The sequence below is a fragment of the Leptonychotes weddellii genome, chromosome 6 (assembly GCF_054177405.1).
Source record: "Leptonychotes weddellii isolate Sample4059 chromosome 6, ASM5417740v2, whole genome shotgun sequence".
Classification (NCBI taxonomy): domain Eukaryota; kingdom Metazoa; phylum Chordata; class Mammalia; order Carnivora; family Phocidae; genus Leptonychotes; species Leptonychotes weddellii.
In genome coordinates, this window is record NC_138374.1 from 14,414,827 (window position 1) to 14,431,564 (window position 16,738).

The 16,738-nt window shown below is 44.4% G+C and overlaps 1 protein-coding gene across 8 annotated transcripts in view; it reads left to right on the top strand.

The window, feature by feature from the left end:
* Positions 1–16,738, top strand: part of ABLIM1 (actin binding LIM protein 1) — a 284,673-nt gene that overhangs the window by 96,164 nt on the left and 171,771 nt on the right. For 2 of the 8 annotated variants that reach the window (XM_081823448.1, XM_081823454.1), the window contains exon 1: positions 1,897–4,702. The exons of 2 other annotated variants lie outside the window; for them this stretch is intronic. In XM_081823448.1, the coding sequence (XP_081679574.1) occupies positions 4,459–4,702 (244 nt within the window). In that variant the 5' untranslated portion in view covers positions 1,897–4,458. Of the gene's footprint in view, positions 1–1,896; positions 4,703–16,738 lie in introns of those variants that run through there. 4 more of the 8 variants (XM_081823449.1, XM_081823457.1, XM_081823456.1 and 1 more) reach the window with 4 other exon arrangements.

Consider the following 16,738-nt stretch of genomic DNA (forward strand, 5'->3'; position numbering starts at 1 on the left):
TTAAGGGTCGGGATATGTTCAGGGTAGAGAGAAGTTTAGAAACTGAACAAGACCAAAGCTGGTGGGTTGTGATATGTGGTCAGAAATGTAGTGCCGGGACCCTATGGAACGGATCCATGGGGCAGCCTTTTCTAACATACGGGGCTTGGGCTTCTGGATGCCTGTGACCCTCCCAGAGCCTATCCCCGTCTGCGGCCTCTTCCTTGAAGGCATTTCAAGCCTGGCTCTCACCGCCATTTGGAAATCTTGCCTACGGAGAGTATTGTCAGAGAGTAATCTGAGATGCTTGCTGTCCGTTAAACTAATTATGCTTCAGTCCTCATAGTGCCTTGGTGCTCTCAATCCTGAAGGCTCAGCCGATTTTATGTAGTATCTGAATTATTAATGGAGAGGATATGGATGAGGGGGCTTGGCTGCTTGTCCTGTTTTGAGCAGGTCTCGGGCGGGTGACATTACGGGAAGAGAGGCCGCTGCTTGCCGAGGGATGGACGAAGCAGGCCTTCCCGAGGAGCCCTACGCAGGGGGGATCCTGTGCCAGTATGCTCAGAAGGTCACAGCCTGCTTTGGAGGAAAGGGTAAGACCCCCTACACAGTGAGCTTTGCCGAAGAGATGCCCAGGGTTGACCATGCAGGTGAAGAGAAGGGCTAAACTTGAGGCTTGCTGGTCACAGCAAGAGGTGTAGCTGCTGGAGTGGGAGAACCTCCAAGGGGCCAAGGCGCATCTGAAAGTCCGACTGTGCCCCTTGCGCTGATCTTTCCCACTTAGAAAGCTGTTTCGCTGCTTCTTCCGTTCTGCTCAGCAGCAGGGATCATCCCGGTAACTGGGAGCTACTGCAGGTACTTGCCATGTACTTGCTGAGCTCCTTTGTTTGCTCATTTCTGATTAAAACCAGAACCCAAACTGAAAAGCCAGTAACCCCATTATCACTGATAAAGCCACAGGCTGTAAATTCAGACCATTCCCTTAGAAAACTAAATGCCATAAAGATTCACATTTTAAGGTGGTGGTTTTCTCTCTTAAAATGTTTTTTCTTAGCAAGAAGCAGATAGATCGCAGCAGATATTTTAAAGGGAGAGGTAGGCCTTTGTCTGGGGGAAGAAAAACCTAAATCATAACATAGACTAAAATTAAAGAAAAGTCAGAGTGCTTTTCTGGAAAAAATCGCTGCAGGAATTGACCTGTGACTGGTGCGTTAAGAAGTAGTGAAGGCATCCAACCTCTGAACACTATGTCGCCTCAGAATGCCTGGCTCTAAGGTTGGGGTTCATCTCATCATCGAGCTCCTGCAGCGTGCAGAGTGCTCGGGCCTCTCGGTGCGAGGTGAAGCCACTTGGTGAATTTGTCCACTGATGGTTTCTTTTCACATCCTAGAAGAGCTTGTGCAGGTGCAGTGGAATTGTTACTAGCAGCATTAGGACTGTCCTACCTGATGAGATATGCAGGCCACCAAAATCTGTGGTGAATGTTGCATTTGTAATTAGCATTAGCTTTGTAGTGTAATACATTGTGATACTTCATCATACAACTCTATAAACTGTCCCTAAACCCACTACACTTCTTTGAAAATGCTATGCCTGTCTTTTTATGGGCCGTGGCAAGAGGCTGATATTCATGTAGCAGTGGAAGAAATGGGTCCATTGAAGGTTCTTTAGGGATCTTCTCCATGCTGTGCTTTCATGACTGAAGAGATTGCTCTCAGGCAGATCCCCCTAAAAGCATATCTTTAAGATTGGAGGCTTGGCAGAGGGGACGGGGGTAGGAAAATGGCAGAATGGGGGGAGGGGATTAACAGGTACAAGCTTCCAGTTATAAGACACAGGATGCAATGTACAGCATTATAGGGAATATAGTTAATACTGCAAAAACTTCGTATGGTGACAGGTGTTCGCTAGATTTATTGTGATTACCTCGTAATATATGTAAATGTTGACTCACTATGTTGTACTCCTGAAACTAAGATAATATTGTATGTCAACTGCACTTCAATAGCAAAATGCAGACGTCTTTGTTTAAAAAAAAATGATAGGAGGCTTGTCCTCTGCTGGGTGTTTACCCTGAACTGTGTGGAAGAGGTTAAAGAACTCTGGACATCCTGGCGAGCAGAACTTAGTGCCCATTGTCAGTGCTGGCTCCAGCTCCCAAGCAACTGGTGTCTGAGTTTTATCTCTCTCCACCGCCTGAGAAGAGAGCCACCCCTTACATCTCTGTGTAGTCAGATTGTCTTTAAAAGCAAACAAACCTCTGTTATTTTCATCAGCCTTGTCTACGGTCCACATGTAGCTCACTTTCCATCCTGATCTAAAATTCATAAAATAGATCAAATTTCTTAATATAATCCTTTTATTGAAGAATTTAATTTTTCCTTTATATAAGCTATTGGAACACAATTGCTTCTTGAACTGAATATACGGATCTCTAATCTTGTCAAAAAATTTAGGGGTGGCCTGATTATCTACTGATAACAACAGCTAAGTGTTGAGGTGGAGTCCATGCTATAGAATTCGTTTCAGTGGGCAAAGCTTGACAAGTTTAGGGACCCAAAAGGCATACCAGCTTTGCCATGGAATAGTTACACTTTGGCTTGGTCAGGAAGAGGCTGGATTCGAAGAAAATAATCATCTGATCTGTCCAAAGTCTATGTTTGTACATTGTTAATGTATACTAGAGCCCATGTTTAAAGTGGCTGCATCCAGCCTCTCTATAAACACACACACACATTTCACAAATGAGCCATGTGAACACACATAAGCAGATAGAGCTGCTCAGGTGCTTAGTTTGCAAAGAGCAGGTCTATGGGAACCCAACCAGAGGAAGAAATAGAACACATACAGATTATTTCACCCGCTTTGTAAACTGTTTGTAGAGGAACACCTTGAAAGGATTTATTGTCTGGGGGCAGTAGTGGTCTAGGGCTTAATTCCCCAAATCTGAGAACAGAAATTTCACCATGTGACTGTGGTAGTAGAAAGGCTCCCCTATTTCCACCTTCCCCAGCCCCATCCCAATCTGGAAGGCCTCTGGACAGAATCTACTCCTCCAGTCCCACCGTGCTTCCCATTGGGCTAGAGTCATTCTAGCACATGTGGATTCTCTGGATCTTGAGCTCTGTTGCCAAGTCTTGCATTAAAGATTAGAAACTAGTTTCCTTTCTCTGCTTCATCTCTCTGTAGGTTTTGTGGAAGGACCCGACGACTATTGTAGGAAGAGTCATAACCTAGGAGTCAGGAGACCTGGATCTGCCGTGGGCTTGCTGTATTGTCCTGGGAAAGTCACTTAACATGTCTGAGACACCTGCCTAATCTTACAGTTAAAGGCCTGGAGGAGATCAGTGCTTCCTGAGTGCTAGTCCTGGTCTGGGGAACTTTGAGGAATATAAGTTCCTGGGCCTCACCCCCCAACAGCATCGCATTTGGAGGTCCGGGCTAGTGTTCCACAGTCAAGTGCTTCAACAGAAGATTCTTAGGCACAGCGTTATTTGGGAAGCACTGGACTAGATTAGCTCTGAAGGCCTTTCCAGCTCTCTAATTCTGTTCTGTTTAAAGTGTGTACAGGTTTTAATGAAAGGAAAATGGTATCAGAACATAATGGCCCAGTGACAGGAGAAGGCAGAATGGGTTTTTTCACTCTGACTTTTGACTGTTGTGTCATTTCAGACGGTCATATATTGTGCTTAACCTTCCTGAGTGGGTGTCAGAGGGCAAACGCTCATGGCTAGGGTCGCCCTTGGTATGTCAGCACCCTAGTTGAGTGAGGGTCCCGCTAGCTTGTGACTTTGTGAAAACACGCAGCTACCCTCATGGTAATTCTGCTTCCATCATGTGATTCTGCACTGGCAGAAACCCCACGAAGCAACATTAAGAATATTATTCGCATTGGATTAATGGAATAAGGCAAAAAGATTGGCACTAGGAGGAGGGGTTTCCCTCTAGAAGGTGGAAGGGAACGTTGACTGTGGCCTGGAGCTGGATTTATTGCTGGTTGAAGCTGAAGACCTCTCTTGAGGTCTCTCCTGTGAGATCTGAAATACTGAAGAACTTGGAATTATTATCTGAGTTTCTTCTGCTCTACATAAAATATATGTAGGTATCCTTAGAGCTGTTCGCGGTGCTCCTGCAAGGTGATATTAATATACGAGGACTGTTGGCAGGTGAATTCTTTTAGATACCGCAGGTATGTCCTTCCTCTTGCTCTGGATATTAATCTGGTTTTTGAATATGCATTCACCTCTCAGGCTGACATAAGCCTGAGTTCCTGGTAGCTACTGTTTCTATACCCGATCCTCTGTCTATATGGAGCCCTAAGCTCTTGAGGCTAATCACTTAAATACATCTTCCCTAATCTTCTTTACCGGGCGGTGAAGAAGAAAAAAACAAGAAGGGGCCCGGAGAGTTGAAGGGAAAGCATAACCTCTTGGGCTCCTGGTGTCCGTTTCTCCGTTGCTTGCAATCCATGCCAAGATGCCATCCTTCCTCGGTTTAAAGTGTCTGGGGAAACTGTGCAGCTCTGAGAAAAGCAGAGTGTCCTCTTGTGAGAGAGCCAGCCCGACGGGCTCGTACAGAAGGAGGCTGGTCGTGGAGGATGTGAGCATCACTGGGACCCCCCCACCTGCTCACAGGCAGGCCACCATCACCCACTTGTTGTATCTGCATCCCGAGGCCTACTGCACCCTGGAGCACTTGTTTAGCTGCTTGGATCCTCCCGGTAAGTGAAGGAGCCCAGTCTGCACACGGCTTTGTGTTTTGTGATTGGCCTCGGAAGTACCATCTAAAGTCATTCTTCCATGCTTCATTCCTCAAAAGAAACACTATCCCTTACACATAATTAACAGGGGGAGGGTAGGAGGAAAGGAGACTGCAACCTGAGTAGAGCTATGGAGCTAAGTTCTGACGATATTTTCATCCATGATTTTATAATCTCAGCAGCCAGTGTTTGCTCTTTCCAAACTAGGAAGTGTGATGAAAAGGAAAGATCTCTAGCCATACTTGCTGTTCTTTCATATGTTAAAGCGTGGATTGAAAAGATATGTTCAAGGCAGGCTCTTGACAGTAGTAAAGAATGACCTCTGGAAAGGCGAGATTTGAATTGTGTTCCTGCCTAGGGTGCACTCATCGTGTGCGATATTTACAAAAGAAAAAGGAAAAAGAGTTGTAATACTTGGAGAACTGGTCGAAGCTTCTTTTCGGTGAAGCTCATTAGAACATGGTCACCTGTCCATCTGCCCGGGACAGAGAGGGAGAAAGCCCAGCCTGTGGGCAAGAGTGACCACACTGGGGAGTTTGTACACTTTGAATTTATAATTAATGAAGATGATACTTAGCTGCTCGCTCCTTGTCCAAATCAGGCTAGAATCAGTACAGGAGGCAAAGGCTATTAGACATGGTCCCTGAAAAGGAGGAACATGAGCCAAAGGAGCCAGAAAGTCAGATAGCTGCTAATTCCTGGACAGCTCGGAGGAGGGCAGGGTTGGATTAAGGTGAGGTGAGATAGGTGAGTTAACCTCCATGGGGGTCTTTCATTTTGCTTTTCACAATTATTTTTTTAACAGCTTTTTTGAGGTAGAATTCATACACCATACAATTTACCCATTTAGAGTATATATGATTTTAGTTTATTCACTAATATACACTGATATGTGCAACCATCGTCGTCACGGTGAATTTTGGAATATTTTTTATTGTTTCAGAAAGAAACGCTGTACTGTTAGCTACTACCAGGCTACCACTCTATCCTTCCAACCCCACCCTTAGTCTTAGGAAACCACTAACCTACACTCGGGCTCTACAGATTTCCCTGTTCTGGACATTTCATATGAGTGGAATCATAGGCTATGTGGTCTTTTGTGTCTGGCTTCTTTCACTTAGCTTGTTTTTGAGTACTTCATTCCCTGTTATGGCTACATAGGGTTGCCTTGTACGCTTACACCACATTTTGTTTATCCACTCAACAGTTGATGGACATTTGGGTGGTTTTCACCTCTTTGGCTGTTACGAATAATGCTGCTATAACATTCACATACAAGTTTTTGTGTGGACATGTCTTTTCATTTCTCTTGGGTCTATTGATAGGAGAGAGGTTGGCAAGTCACATGGTGACTATGTTTAACCTTCTGAGAAGCTTTCAGACTGTTTTCCAAAGCAGCTGCACTTTAACACTCTCATGGGCAGCATATGAAGGTTACGGTTTCTCCACATCCTCGCCAGCTCTTGTTGTTATCTGACTTGTGATTCTGCCCGTCCCAGTGGGGATGAAGTGGAAGCTCACTGTGGCTATCCGGAGCTTTGACGGGGACGGGGAGGAGTGGCTGGCCGATCGCCGCTAAGGCAGGACGGGGTGGGGAACCTGACAGCTCCTTAGTCCTCGCATTCCCCAACAGACTCTGCTTCATCCTTTTTGGGGGAGCCTGGAGTGGGCATGGAGAAGCCATGACATCTGCTCCCAGCCACCTTGTAAGCTACCCTACAACTGTCTTCAGAACCAGCTGACCACACCTACCGCTCAAGTATCACGTTTCCATGCTGGTGGAAACCTAAATCCTTTTATTGAGGAGAAAAGTTTATTCCACAGTTAGGGATACAAACTAAACACAAGCTCTGGGTATTATATGAAAACAATGAATCATAGAACACTACATCAAAAACTTAGGATGTACTGTATGGTGACTAACATAAAATAATAAAATTAAATTAAATTAAAAAAAAACTAAACACGCAGGTTTCTGCTGGAGCTAACACTTTCTTGTGAGTGCTTCCACTGGAAGAGATTCAAATCAGATGTTTTTGGACTGAGCTGTTGATGCTTGTGAAAGAGATAAGGTCTGCCGGTAGGAGAAGGCAGGAAGTCAAGGGGAGACCAGTAAACTGTGGTTGAATGAGAGTGTGCTGGACAATGGCTTGTCAGTAGGTTCAATAACAAGAGAACAAACAGTATCAAAGAGAGCCCTGGCTAGAGGAAAGAGTAACCATTATTGGGGTCTCCATACCTCAGTGAACAGATAAGGAAATCTGGGGGATTAGTTTAGTGTGTGGCTTTGGAGTTGGACATTCCAGAATTTCAGTACCGGCTCTTCTACTTACTAAATGTGTTATTTGGGGGAAGTTAGTGTCTCTAAGTCACAGTTTCTCCAACCATAAGGTATGCAGAAGAATGCATACCTTCTATGATTGCTGTGAGCAGGTCCACCTCTAGGATATATGCATCCCTGGGCAAATATTTTTTTGTGGGGCCCCTGTGTATATGAACAGTTTGAGTCACCCAAAATCAATGTGTCAACAGCCTGATCTTGTTCCGTCCTGGGAGAAAATATCATGCCAGCCTGAGGGAGTGATCACTCATCAAAATCCCCTCTTGGAATCGAGTCAGCTACAGGGCCCTGAGATAATCCCATCGACAGGAGTGCTAGAGCTTCTCAGGGCATCTGGTCAACCCTCTGCACAGCATGGGAGAGACACAGAGGATCATCAGAGAGCGTTCCAAGGAGTAGGCTGCAGTGCCCCACCTACACATCACTGCTGGCTCTAGCTGGTCCCAGCACCAGAAGGGGACTTAGACATTTTTGAAGAAGGTATGGTTTAGGGCCAGGAGCCCAGCCAAAGGGCAATATCGATTATGAGGATTAAATGAGAACATGCCTATCAAAACGGTACAGTACAAGGGCACATGTGAGCATCCACTAAATTTTAGCTATAATAGTAATACAATAACATAGTTTATTATTTTAAAAAATAATTATTTCTATTGTTTAGCTTCCACTGCTGTGAAGCAATGAAGGCCCAGGCTTTGTGCCACCGGGGCCCAGAACAATACAGGAAGTAGGATTCCCAAGAAGCCAGCATGTGTGCTCGGAGTATCCTGTTTGGGACAGATGCTTGGAGGAAGTGCACCCTCCTGCAGCCGTGCATGTTCCTGGACTAGGAAAGCCGAGTGCTCAGGAGCAGCTCCTGGCAGGATGCTCGGAGATATTTGGCAAAGGCCTCCTGCAGCTGCCAGGAAGACCTCAAGATGCTACCAGCTTCCTGTTGTCGTGTGGTGTCAACTCCTACTCTGAGTTGTGCAGGCCTCCATGCTCTTCAAAGTGTCCCTATATAGATCTTTCCTTGGTCGTGCTCAAAACAACCCTCACAAGTTGATAAGGAAGGAACTATTTTCTCCTTTTAAGAACAGGAAGGGAATTGGCAAAAAGTGGGGACGTGGCGACAAAGCCAACATGGAAGCCAATACACAAAATAGCTTCTGCATGTGAGTGTAATTCTGTAATTCTGTCTGTGACGGCACTACCATTCTAGAAGAACCGCTGTCGTTCACTGAGGGCCTGCTATGTCTCAGACATTGTGTCCACTGCTTTATAATTTTTCCCCATTAAATATTCATAATAACTCGACAAAGGGAGGACTCCTTTTAGCCTCATTTTGTAGATAAAGAAGCTGAGGCATAGGCTGCTACAAGAAACCTGCCAAAAGTCACATAGGTAGTGAGTGGAAGTGCTAGATTTGGACTTGATGCCAGTTTGGCTCAATACTCAAGTTTAGGGTCTTACTCATGTTGCTGTATGGCCTCAGCCCTACGAGCAGAAGGATAGATCATCCCTGAGATCTGCTGAGCATTGGCACACTTATTATTTTTAAGTAGTAGGACTAATTGAGTACTCTAGCAACTCAAATTTGAAGACTCTCATAAGATAAATTGTTTTCCCCAAGAAAATGAGCAAACATTTCTTTTCCCTGGTTCACAAACACAAGCTATCTATATGGGGTTTTCTCTTGGCTTTACCGTAGAAACTTAGATAAGTTTTTGAACCTGGGTTTCTTTCTGTCTCTGAGCTGCTGTGACTAGTGAAAATGAAAGAGCATATTTAGGGCAAGTATCTTCTTGACAAACAAACAAGGAGAGACTGGCAGTGTTATCAAACGCCCAAAGGATATCTGGAAAGGGTTCAGTGATTATGTTGTCAGCTGAGTCCAAATCCCAAAGCAGAATGTTCTGGACTGGAGACCAGGGACCAAAGTAGACTTGGCAGTCCCCTCCCTGGAAAAATAATTCGTATCCCTGAAGATAGGTGTTTTTGCTTCGGTTCAAGCACCTGCTGTGTCCTCCTTATTATGTTTAGTACACCCCTAGGGACTGTCTTCACTTGGGGTGGTCTCCCCAAGACTCAAATACTCAGATTTACCACATGACTGAGGGAACCTCATGGGTGTTTGCGCATTGTTGATTCTTAAAGTGATATCAGCCTGTTTTCAAACTCACCATAACATATAACACTATGATTCTGTAACTTTCCTTTTCGTGTCCCCTTCTCACTCTATTCACTGTCACTAATCCCAATCCCACAGATAGACTTGTATGGCAAAGGGCCAGGGGAAGGGCTTCGATATTGAGGGACTTTGTTGTCTCCTTCAAAGGGCTAGTCTTCAGGACTCTGTGGAGCTTTTCTATCAAATCTTCCTGGTGGCATTGAGATGCTATGTTGGGAAAATGTTTTAATACTTTGCAAACCTCAGACTCCGTTGTAAAGACCCTCCCTTAAATTTGAGAGAAGTGTTTGATCTGGCCATGAAAAACAATGTATCCCAAGAGATACTGCAAGAAAGAACCTCTGGTTCCTCCCTTCAGCCCTGCTGTCCTGACTGGAGGCTTAGACTCGTGTCTGTCCTGAACACAAAGTAGTAACAGGAATCTGGGGCTTGGGAGGGGCTGGCCTCAGTTTCTCCGGAATACTGGAGTCAAAAGCTTTGACTTTTATTCTACTGGGAATGGAAATGATGGGTGGTGGACAGTTTCCTCCTAAGTCTTGGGAAGGCACCGAAGGAGACAAATGAGAGATTTCATCTGTGTGGTAAAGCTTTAGATCATTCGCACTTCTTTTTCATTCACGGTTAGCAATGACCCCTGTTAGCTTCCCAAGGCTTCCTCTTCCATTAGTTTAATCATATTTCCCAGAATCCTAGTTTCAAGCTCTTGACGATCAGGCCCTGCCTTTCTATCACGTCCTACTGTTAACCCCCAAACGCCCACATCAGACTTCTTTGTCACAGATATTTGAAGGTCCTTTTCGCCATGGGTCTCTCCCTGCATGTACTGTTCTGCTGCTTGACATAGACTTCCTGCTCCCTCTGACTCTTAGGCAGGATTCAGTTTAGGCTTTTCCTCCTCTCGTCAGGCTTACCTTCCTTCTCGCCTCATCCTCCTCTGTGCTTCCGCAGCATCCTGGGCATGTTTCTGTTAGAGTCACCCATTTCTAAGCCTCTCTTCTAATGCACTGTGAGTTCCTCTCTCAGGGTATGGAGAGAGCCGCATTCATGTATTTTTTTCAAGATTTAATTTATTTGACAGAGAGAGACACAGCGAGAGAGGGAGCACAAGCAGGGGGGAGTGGGAGAGGGAGAAGCAGGCTTCCCGCTGAGCAGGGAGCCCGATACGGGGCTCGATCCCAGGACCCTGGGATCATGACCTGAGCTGAAGGCAGACACTTAACGACTGAGCCACCTAGGCGCCCAAAGATTTTATTCATTTATTTGACAGAGAGAGAGGGAGCACAAGCAGGGGGAGCGGGAGAGGGAGAAGCAGGCTTCCCCCCGAGCAGGGAGCCCAATGAGGGGCTCGATCCCAGGACCCTGGGATCATGACCTGAGCCGAAGGCAGACGCTTAATGACTGAGCCACCCAGGCGCCCCCGCATTCATATTTTTATTTGATTCTAGTACCTGGCTCGGAAAAGCCTGTAAGTGTGCAAGTAAATGAATGAATGAATGTTTGCAGAAATCAGATCACTGTGTTAGAACACAAAGGGGATAAAATTGCCCCCCTGCCTTCCAGTAACTGAGGCTGGGTGAGGCTGCGTGGTACAGTGGCTGTGAGTGTCAGGCTATGGGGTCAGACCGCCCTGCCATGTTCAAAGTCCGACACCACTCCTTATTAGCTGTGTGACCTGGACGCGTTACTTAGTATCTCTGAGCCTTGGTTTTATCACATGTCAAACGTGGGTGATACAGAAATATTATGAGGACTAAAAGAAAATATAGATATAGAAGAAGAAAATATACCAGCATTTAGTGTAGGTTAGAATAGGTTCTCAGTCAGTGTGATGCCCCCATTTCTGCTTCTCTCCACCCCCAAAGTGGGAGAAGCCAAATAAATGGTTAGGTAATAAATACCATTAGTTTTCAAGGAAGGAAAGGTAACTTAGCAAGAGAAATTAGGATTTGAGCTGGAAAACAGAGAAGGTATCAAGAAAATATGAACAGAAGGGAAGTATCTCAGTAATATGAAAATAAAAAGAAAAAAATAGAAGACATTTTTCACTTGGTTTCCTTGCCTGACCATGCTTAGTCCACCCTTGTTATTTTGTTTCCTTGTTATTTGTTTATTTATTTGGGTCCAGGAATGTGGACAAGTAACTATTTTCAAAGGAAATGTTCCCATCTAATTTACTTCCTTGAGTAACTAAAAATGCTGAAATGCTCCACTAGTTTTAATTATATATGCTTGAAAACTAATCTTATTTAGTTGGTTAAGCATCCGACACTTGGTTTCAGCTCAGGTGGTGATCTCAGGGTTATGAGATGGAGCCCCACCTCAGGCTCCATGCTTAGTGCAGAGTCTGCTTGAGATTCTCTCTCCTTCTTTCTGCCCCTCCCACTTGTGCACTCTCTCCCCCCACCCCAAAAAATAAATAAACAGATCTTTAAAAAAACCTAATCTTATTTAAAGTCAGAGGGTAAGGCAGTCTGTTTAAATTTATTGTCTGGCATTGTTTTTATCCTGGCTTTACACAAACCCCTAATTTAGCATCATTTGATCCTAATGATTGTGGAGTATGGCCCTGGGCTCGGGACTATAGACTCCTGTTAACTGAGTGAGTCAGACGTAAGTCTGGAATGGCCTTGGGACGCAAGACAAAGGCTGCCAATGGGAAGGTAGCATAGTGTGTGTGCTATTCCTTAGGTTGTAACAGCAGCCAGGAGGGCGAGGACCCCTTTCTCAGCCTTTGGAAGGCCCCACACCAAGAATGCATTCGAGGAATCCTTTGCAGAGTCAGAATTCGTGGGCCCTTCAAATTTAAATATGCTAGAACTCCAGATGGACTATGGTATGCCTTAGAATTCTAGATGTTTCTTAAAGGGAGAAATAAAGCTTTGATATCAACACCCTCCTAAGGGAGTGGGAGATTGAGGCTCAGAGAAGTAAAATGACTTTCCCAGGGTCCGTCATATCATTTAGAAGTGAGAAAAATTAGGCTTCTTTCTCCCCCATTAACATTGCAGAAGAGAAGATCAAAGTGTTCTCAAATATTGTTTTTAGTTTAGCTTGAGATTCAGCTCAGGTGAAACGTTGCTGGGAAGCCTCTCCAGACTTCCCCTCTTTGGGGGCCCTTCCTGTACCACACAATTGCTGATTCATGGATGGACATATGTGTCTCCATGTCTCCCCCTACCAAGTAGTAAGGTTTCTATGAGCAGGAACATGGCCTTGTTTCTCCAGCGTATAACACAGTGCTTGATAAATGAAGGCACTTCATACATTTTAAAAATTGAGACGTAATTCACACGCCATAAAAACATACCATTTTAAAATGTACAATTCTGTGGCTTGTTTGGTATATTCACAGGGTTGTATAACCATCATTTCTATCTGTCTAATCCCAGGGCATTTTTATCACCCCTAAAACAACCCTATATCCATTGGCAGTCACGCCCTGTTATCAGCACCGCCCCCCCATCCCACCCCCCCGCCCAGCCCCTGGCAGCTACCCGTCTACTTTCTGTCTCTGTCTATGGATTTGCCCCTTCTGGAATTTCGTAGCAGTGGAATCATACAACATGTGGCCTTTTGTGTCTGGCTTCTTTCACTGTGCTTAGTATTTTCACAGTTCATCAGTGTCGTATCGCGTGTCTGTACCTCATTCCTTTTTATGGTCAAACAATATTTCATGGTATTGGATAGACCACGTTTTGGTTATGTATTTATTGAATGATGGACATTTGAGTTGTTTCTGCTTTTGGGGCATTATGAATCTGCTATGAACATGGGAGTACAAGTTTTTGTATGGACGTATGTTTTCAATTCTCTTGGGTATGTACCTAGGAGTGGGATTGCTGGGTCATATGGTCACTCTATGTTTAACTTTTTGAGGAACTGCCAAGGCATTTTCCCCAGTGACTGCACTATTTTGCATTAAAATAGCACTTAATACAATTCTAAATTAAGTCAAAGCTCTTCTGCAAAAGTAGAATAACCAGTTTTCACTAAAATAAAAAATCCCAGACCTTCACCTCTGTTTATATCCTGTATCTTGGCCCTAATATCCCTATTACTTATAGGTCTGCAAACACATTATGTATGGGAAGGTAGGACCTTTACTCTGAGATAGTAATTGGCTGATTTCCTTATTATGCTGCAGGTGCCCCCGAGTTTTGTTTGGTTGCTGTTTAGAGTTCTTTCCTCACCCAAGTTCGGTAGCCAGAGATAGCAACTGAAATGAATCAGAGGACGTCAGAAATGATCTGACTCACAGGGCTCAGAAAAATCCAGCTCACAAAGGTCTACGTGCGGCCCAGTGGAGAGGGAGAATTCTCATGACAGAAAATGGGTCCCCACGGGAAAAAGATAAGCTTGGGAAGAAGAGCCAAATACTTGGAGCCTCCGCCACTCACCCTCCTCCCTTTCTGTCCGTCACTACTCAGATCATTTTGTAAGGTCATTTTTGTCATCGCCAGAATATTCCGGGGTGCTTAACATTTGCTCCTCTTGTGGGACAATTCCCAGTTCTGTTTCATATCACCCTTTTCCCTGAAGTGCTATCATGTGATTCTAGTAAGTAGCTGGATACGTTCATCTATTATCTTTCCCTCGGGCAGGACCTGTCCTTGAAGGGTACAAACTCTGTAATCGCTTGGGAGTCAGCCCTGCTGCCTGATTGTTCAGGTCATCAATAGATCCAGGATTATCCTTGATGAAAATACCATGTGATGTTAATTTGTTCAGTAGTACTTCAACTGAGCTTGCTCTAACGTAGATCATGGTACATTGGTTTACTTTTAAGAGTTTAGAGAGGATACAAGCAGCTGGTTCTAACACATGTTTGGTTAGCTTCTCTGTCTAGGTACCAGGAGCGGTCTAGATCATTTTCTGTCTGAGCAGCTGGTGAGAAGCGGTGAGCCCAATGCAGCAAGCATCCCTTCCCTCAAACCTTTATGGCATTTTCTCAGTATTTCTGATTCCAACCCCCCACTACCTCTTTAGCATGATTTAGGTACTTGTACCATTCACTGTACTCAAATGTAAGCTCATCGAGGGCTTCCTTAATCTCTAGACCACTTTCAGTTTCTCAGCGGTGATGTTATGCATATTGTAGATGCTCAGTGAATATTTGTTGGCATAACTGATGAGTCAACTGTAATTTATTTCTCTTCACGATTCCCTGATTTTTGCCCACTTTGCTTTCAGTTGCGTGATGCTATGGCTTACTGCCATTCTTGGGGCTTTAGTGCTCTTTCCTGGGTGTAAACGTAATAGCCAGCGAAGCGTACTGGTTAAGGCTCAGCACTCTTACTGGATTTTATTCAGGAAGAGAAAAACTATATTGTGTAATCCAGATCCAAAGCCAAGAACAATTTAAGTTCTAAATATTTCTCTTCCTGTCCTCCCTCTAATCTTCCCAAACCCTAACAAATCCAATACCTATGCAGAGTGTTTTCTATCTTGCTGAGGACTGGTGAGGAGGGAGGAAGAATATCTTCTACCTCTTCAGAAACACAGCCAACCTGACACATGGCGTCTTGTAGTACCAGCACAGTCTCCAGTTGGATTGTAGAAATGTTCATCTCATGGATATGTGTAAATACAATAGGATGTCGTTGTAAAATGACTCCTTGCCATAGAACTTGATAAATGTTACAAATCACATCCTTCCCCCTAAAACAGAATGCAGGCTAACGGACATTTGGGGTCCTATTCGTTTATGAGGCGGTTGTTAGTTCTCACCCCTGTTGCCAGAGTTAATCCAAGTCGGTTCATTTACATATTCTAAAGGAAGAAGCGCATTAGCACAGTGTGTGTGCATACAAATTCCATTATGTTTGTACAGTAAAATCCAATGAATCATTGATTCTCTTGAGAAAAAAAAGAGTATATTATGTCTGATGAGCACATTTGGTGACTTCAGAGTATTCTATTTAGAATCTGTCTCTGATTTCAAGTAAAGGACTGTTTGAAAGTGATCAGAGGAGGAGCATCTGGGTGGCTCAGTCGTTAAGCATCTGCCTTCAGCTCAGGTCATGATCCCAGGGTTCTGGGATCGAGCCCCGCATCGGGCTCCCTTCTCATCGGGAAGCCTGCTTCTCCCTCTCCCACTCCCCCTGCTTGTGTTCCTGCTCTAGAGCTATCTCTTTCTCTGTCGAATAAATAAATAAAATCTTAAAAAAAAAAAAGTGATCAGAGGATTGAGACCAATTTTTCTTTTGTATCATAAAAATATGAATAATTTATATACTCTTTTGTTTTGAAGTCCCCCAAAAGCAGACCCTGAGACAAGGATTTGAGGCCAAGTTACTTATTTAGAAGGTGATCCCAGGAAACACTGGTAGGGGAGTGAAGCTAATAAAAGGTGAAGTATCAAACTAGTTACCAGTGTGGGAAGCCCAAACTGAACTACTTGGGAACTGGGGGAGATGATGTAGGATATGCCTCAGAGATATCCCAGCTGGGGCATTGATCTACCCACCACCTTCCCATCTGTCATTGCCTGAAAGCAGCTTCTAGGTACATTAACTCACCCATCGCGATGTTTCTCGTAACCAGGTTTGAATTGTAGAAGTGAATGCCAAGGAGATATGAGTAAACAACAGAGGGGAGAATGGATAGTCTAAGAACATAAAGAAGTTTCAAAGGAACCCAGGAAATGCTGAACAGCCAGGCCTCTGGAAGTATAAAATTCCAGTCCCTTCCAGGACCATCGGTCCAGTTTTAGGGAATATCCTATTCTCCTCCCTCCCAGTTGGCTTCCTCTGACACTCTACCCCTCAGAATTTTGGTATCCACATGGCTCTGCGAGGTGGGTTCCTGGCCTGGCCTTACTTGACCTTTTAATACAGGGACCCACCACGGACTGGGACTTTTCTCTATGTCTCTTAGTTCAGATTCCCAAAAGTGAAAACCTAGTTGGCCCAGCCCATCTTTTTCAAGGCAGAATATAAATTGTAAGTGTTTGGTCAGCTGATGTATGGGTTTCCCAATCCCCCCACCTCTCTTCCAGTGTCTACTAATGATCCAGTCAGCCATGGCCAAGGTGAGCAGTCATATGGCTCAGTGCCTATGCAAAAGGGGGAGAATGGGAACAGAAGAGGGATGGATGGGGCAGGGTCCCCCAAGGCATATGGTTACATCTGGACAAGACTCTGTGTTGATACATGAAAGTCTCATCATGAGGAATTTCATGCCATTTTCATGAATATATAGACTAAATAACTATAAAGATAAAGTAAAACCCTATGTAGCTAGCCTCTGAACCAGTGTATCATCTTTCTGGAGGAAAGATGCTGTGGAAATCCTAGATAAAAATAAAATAGCAACAATTTCAGTTCTTGAACTAAGAATCTGGAAAAAAATCAGTAAAAAGGCAAAGGTATGTCATCTCCCTTTTCTTAAAGAATGCCGGAGATACATTTGCCTTAACAAGTCTAAAAAATGAGAGCAGACGTATGAAAACAATGATGAGATTGTGCATCATTTCTAAGCAAAGATG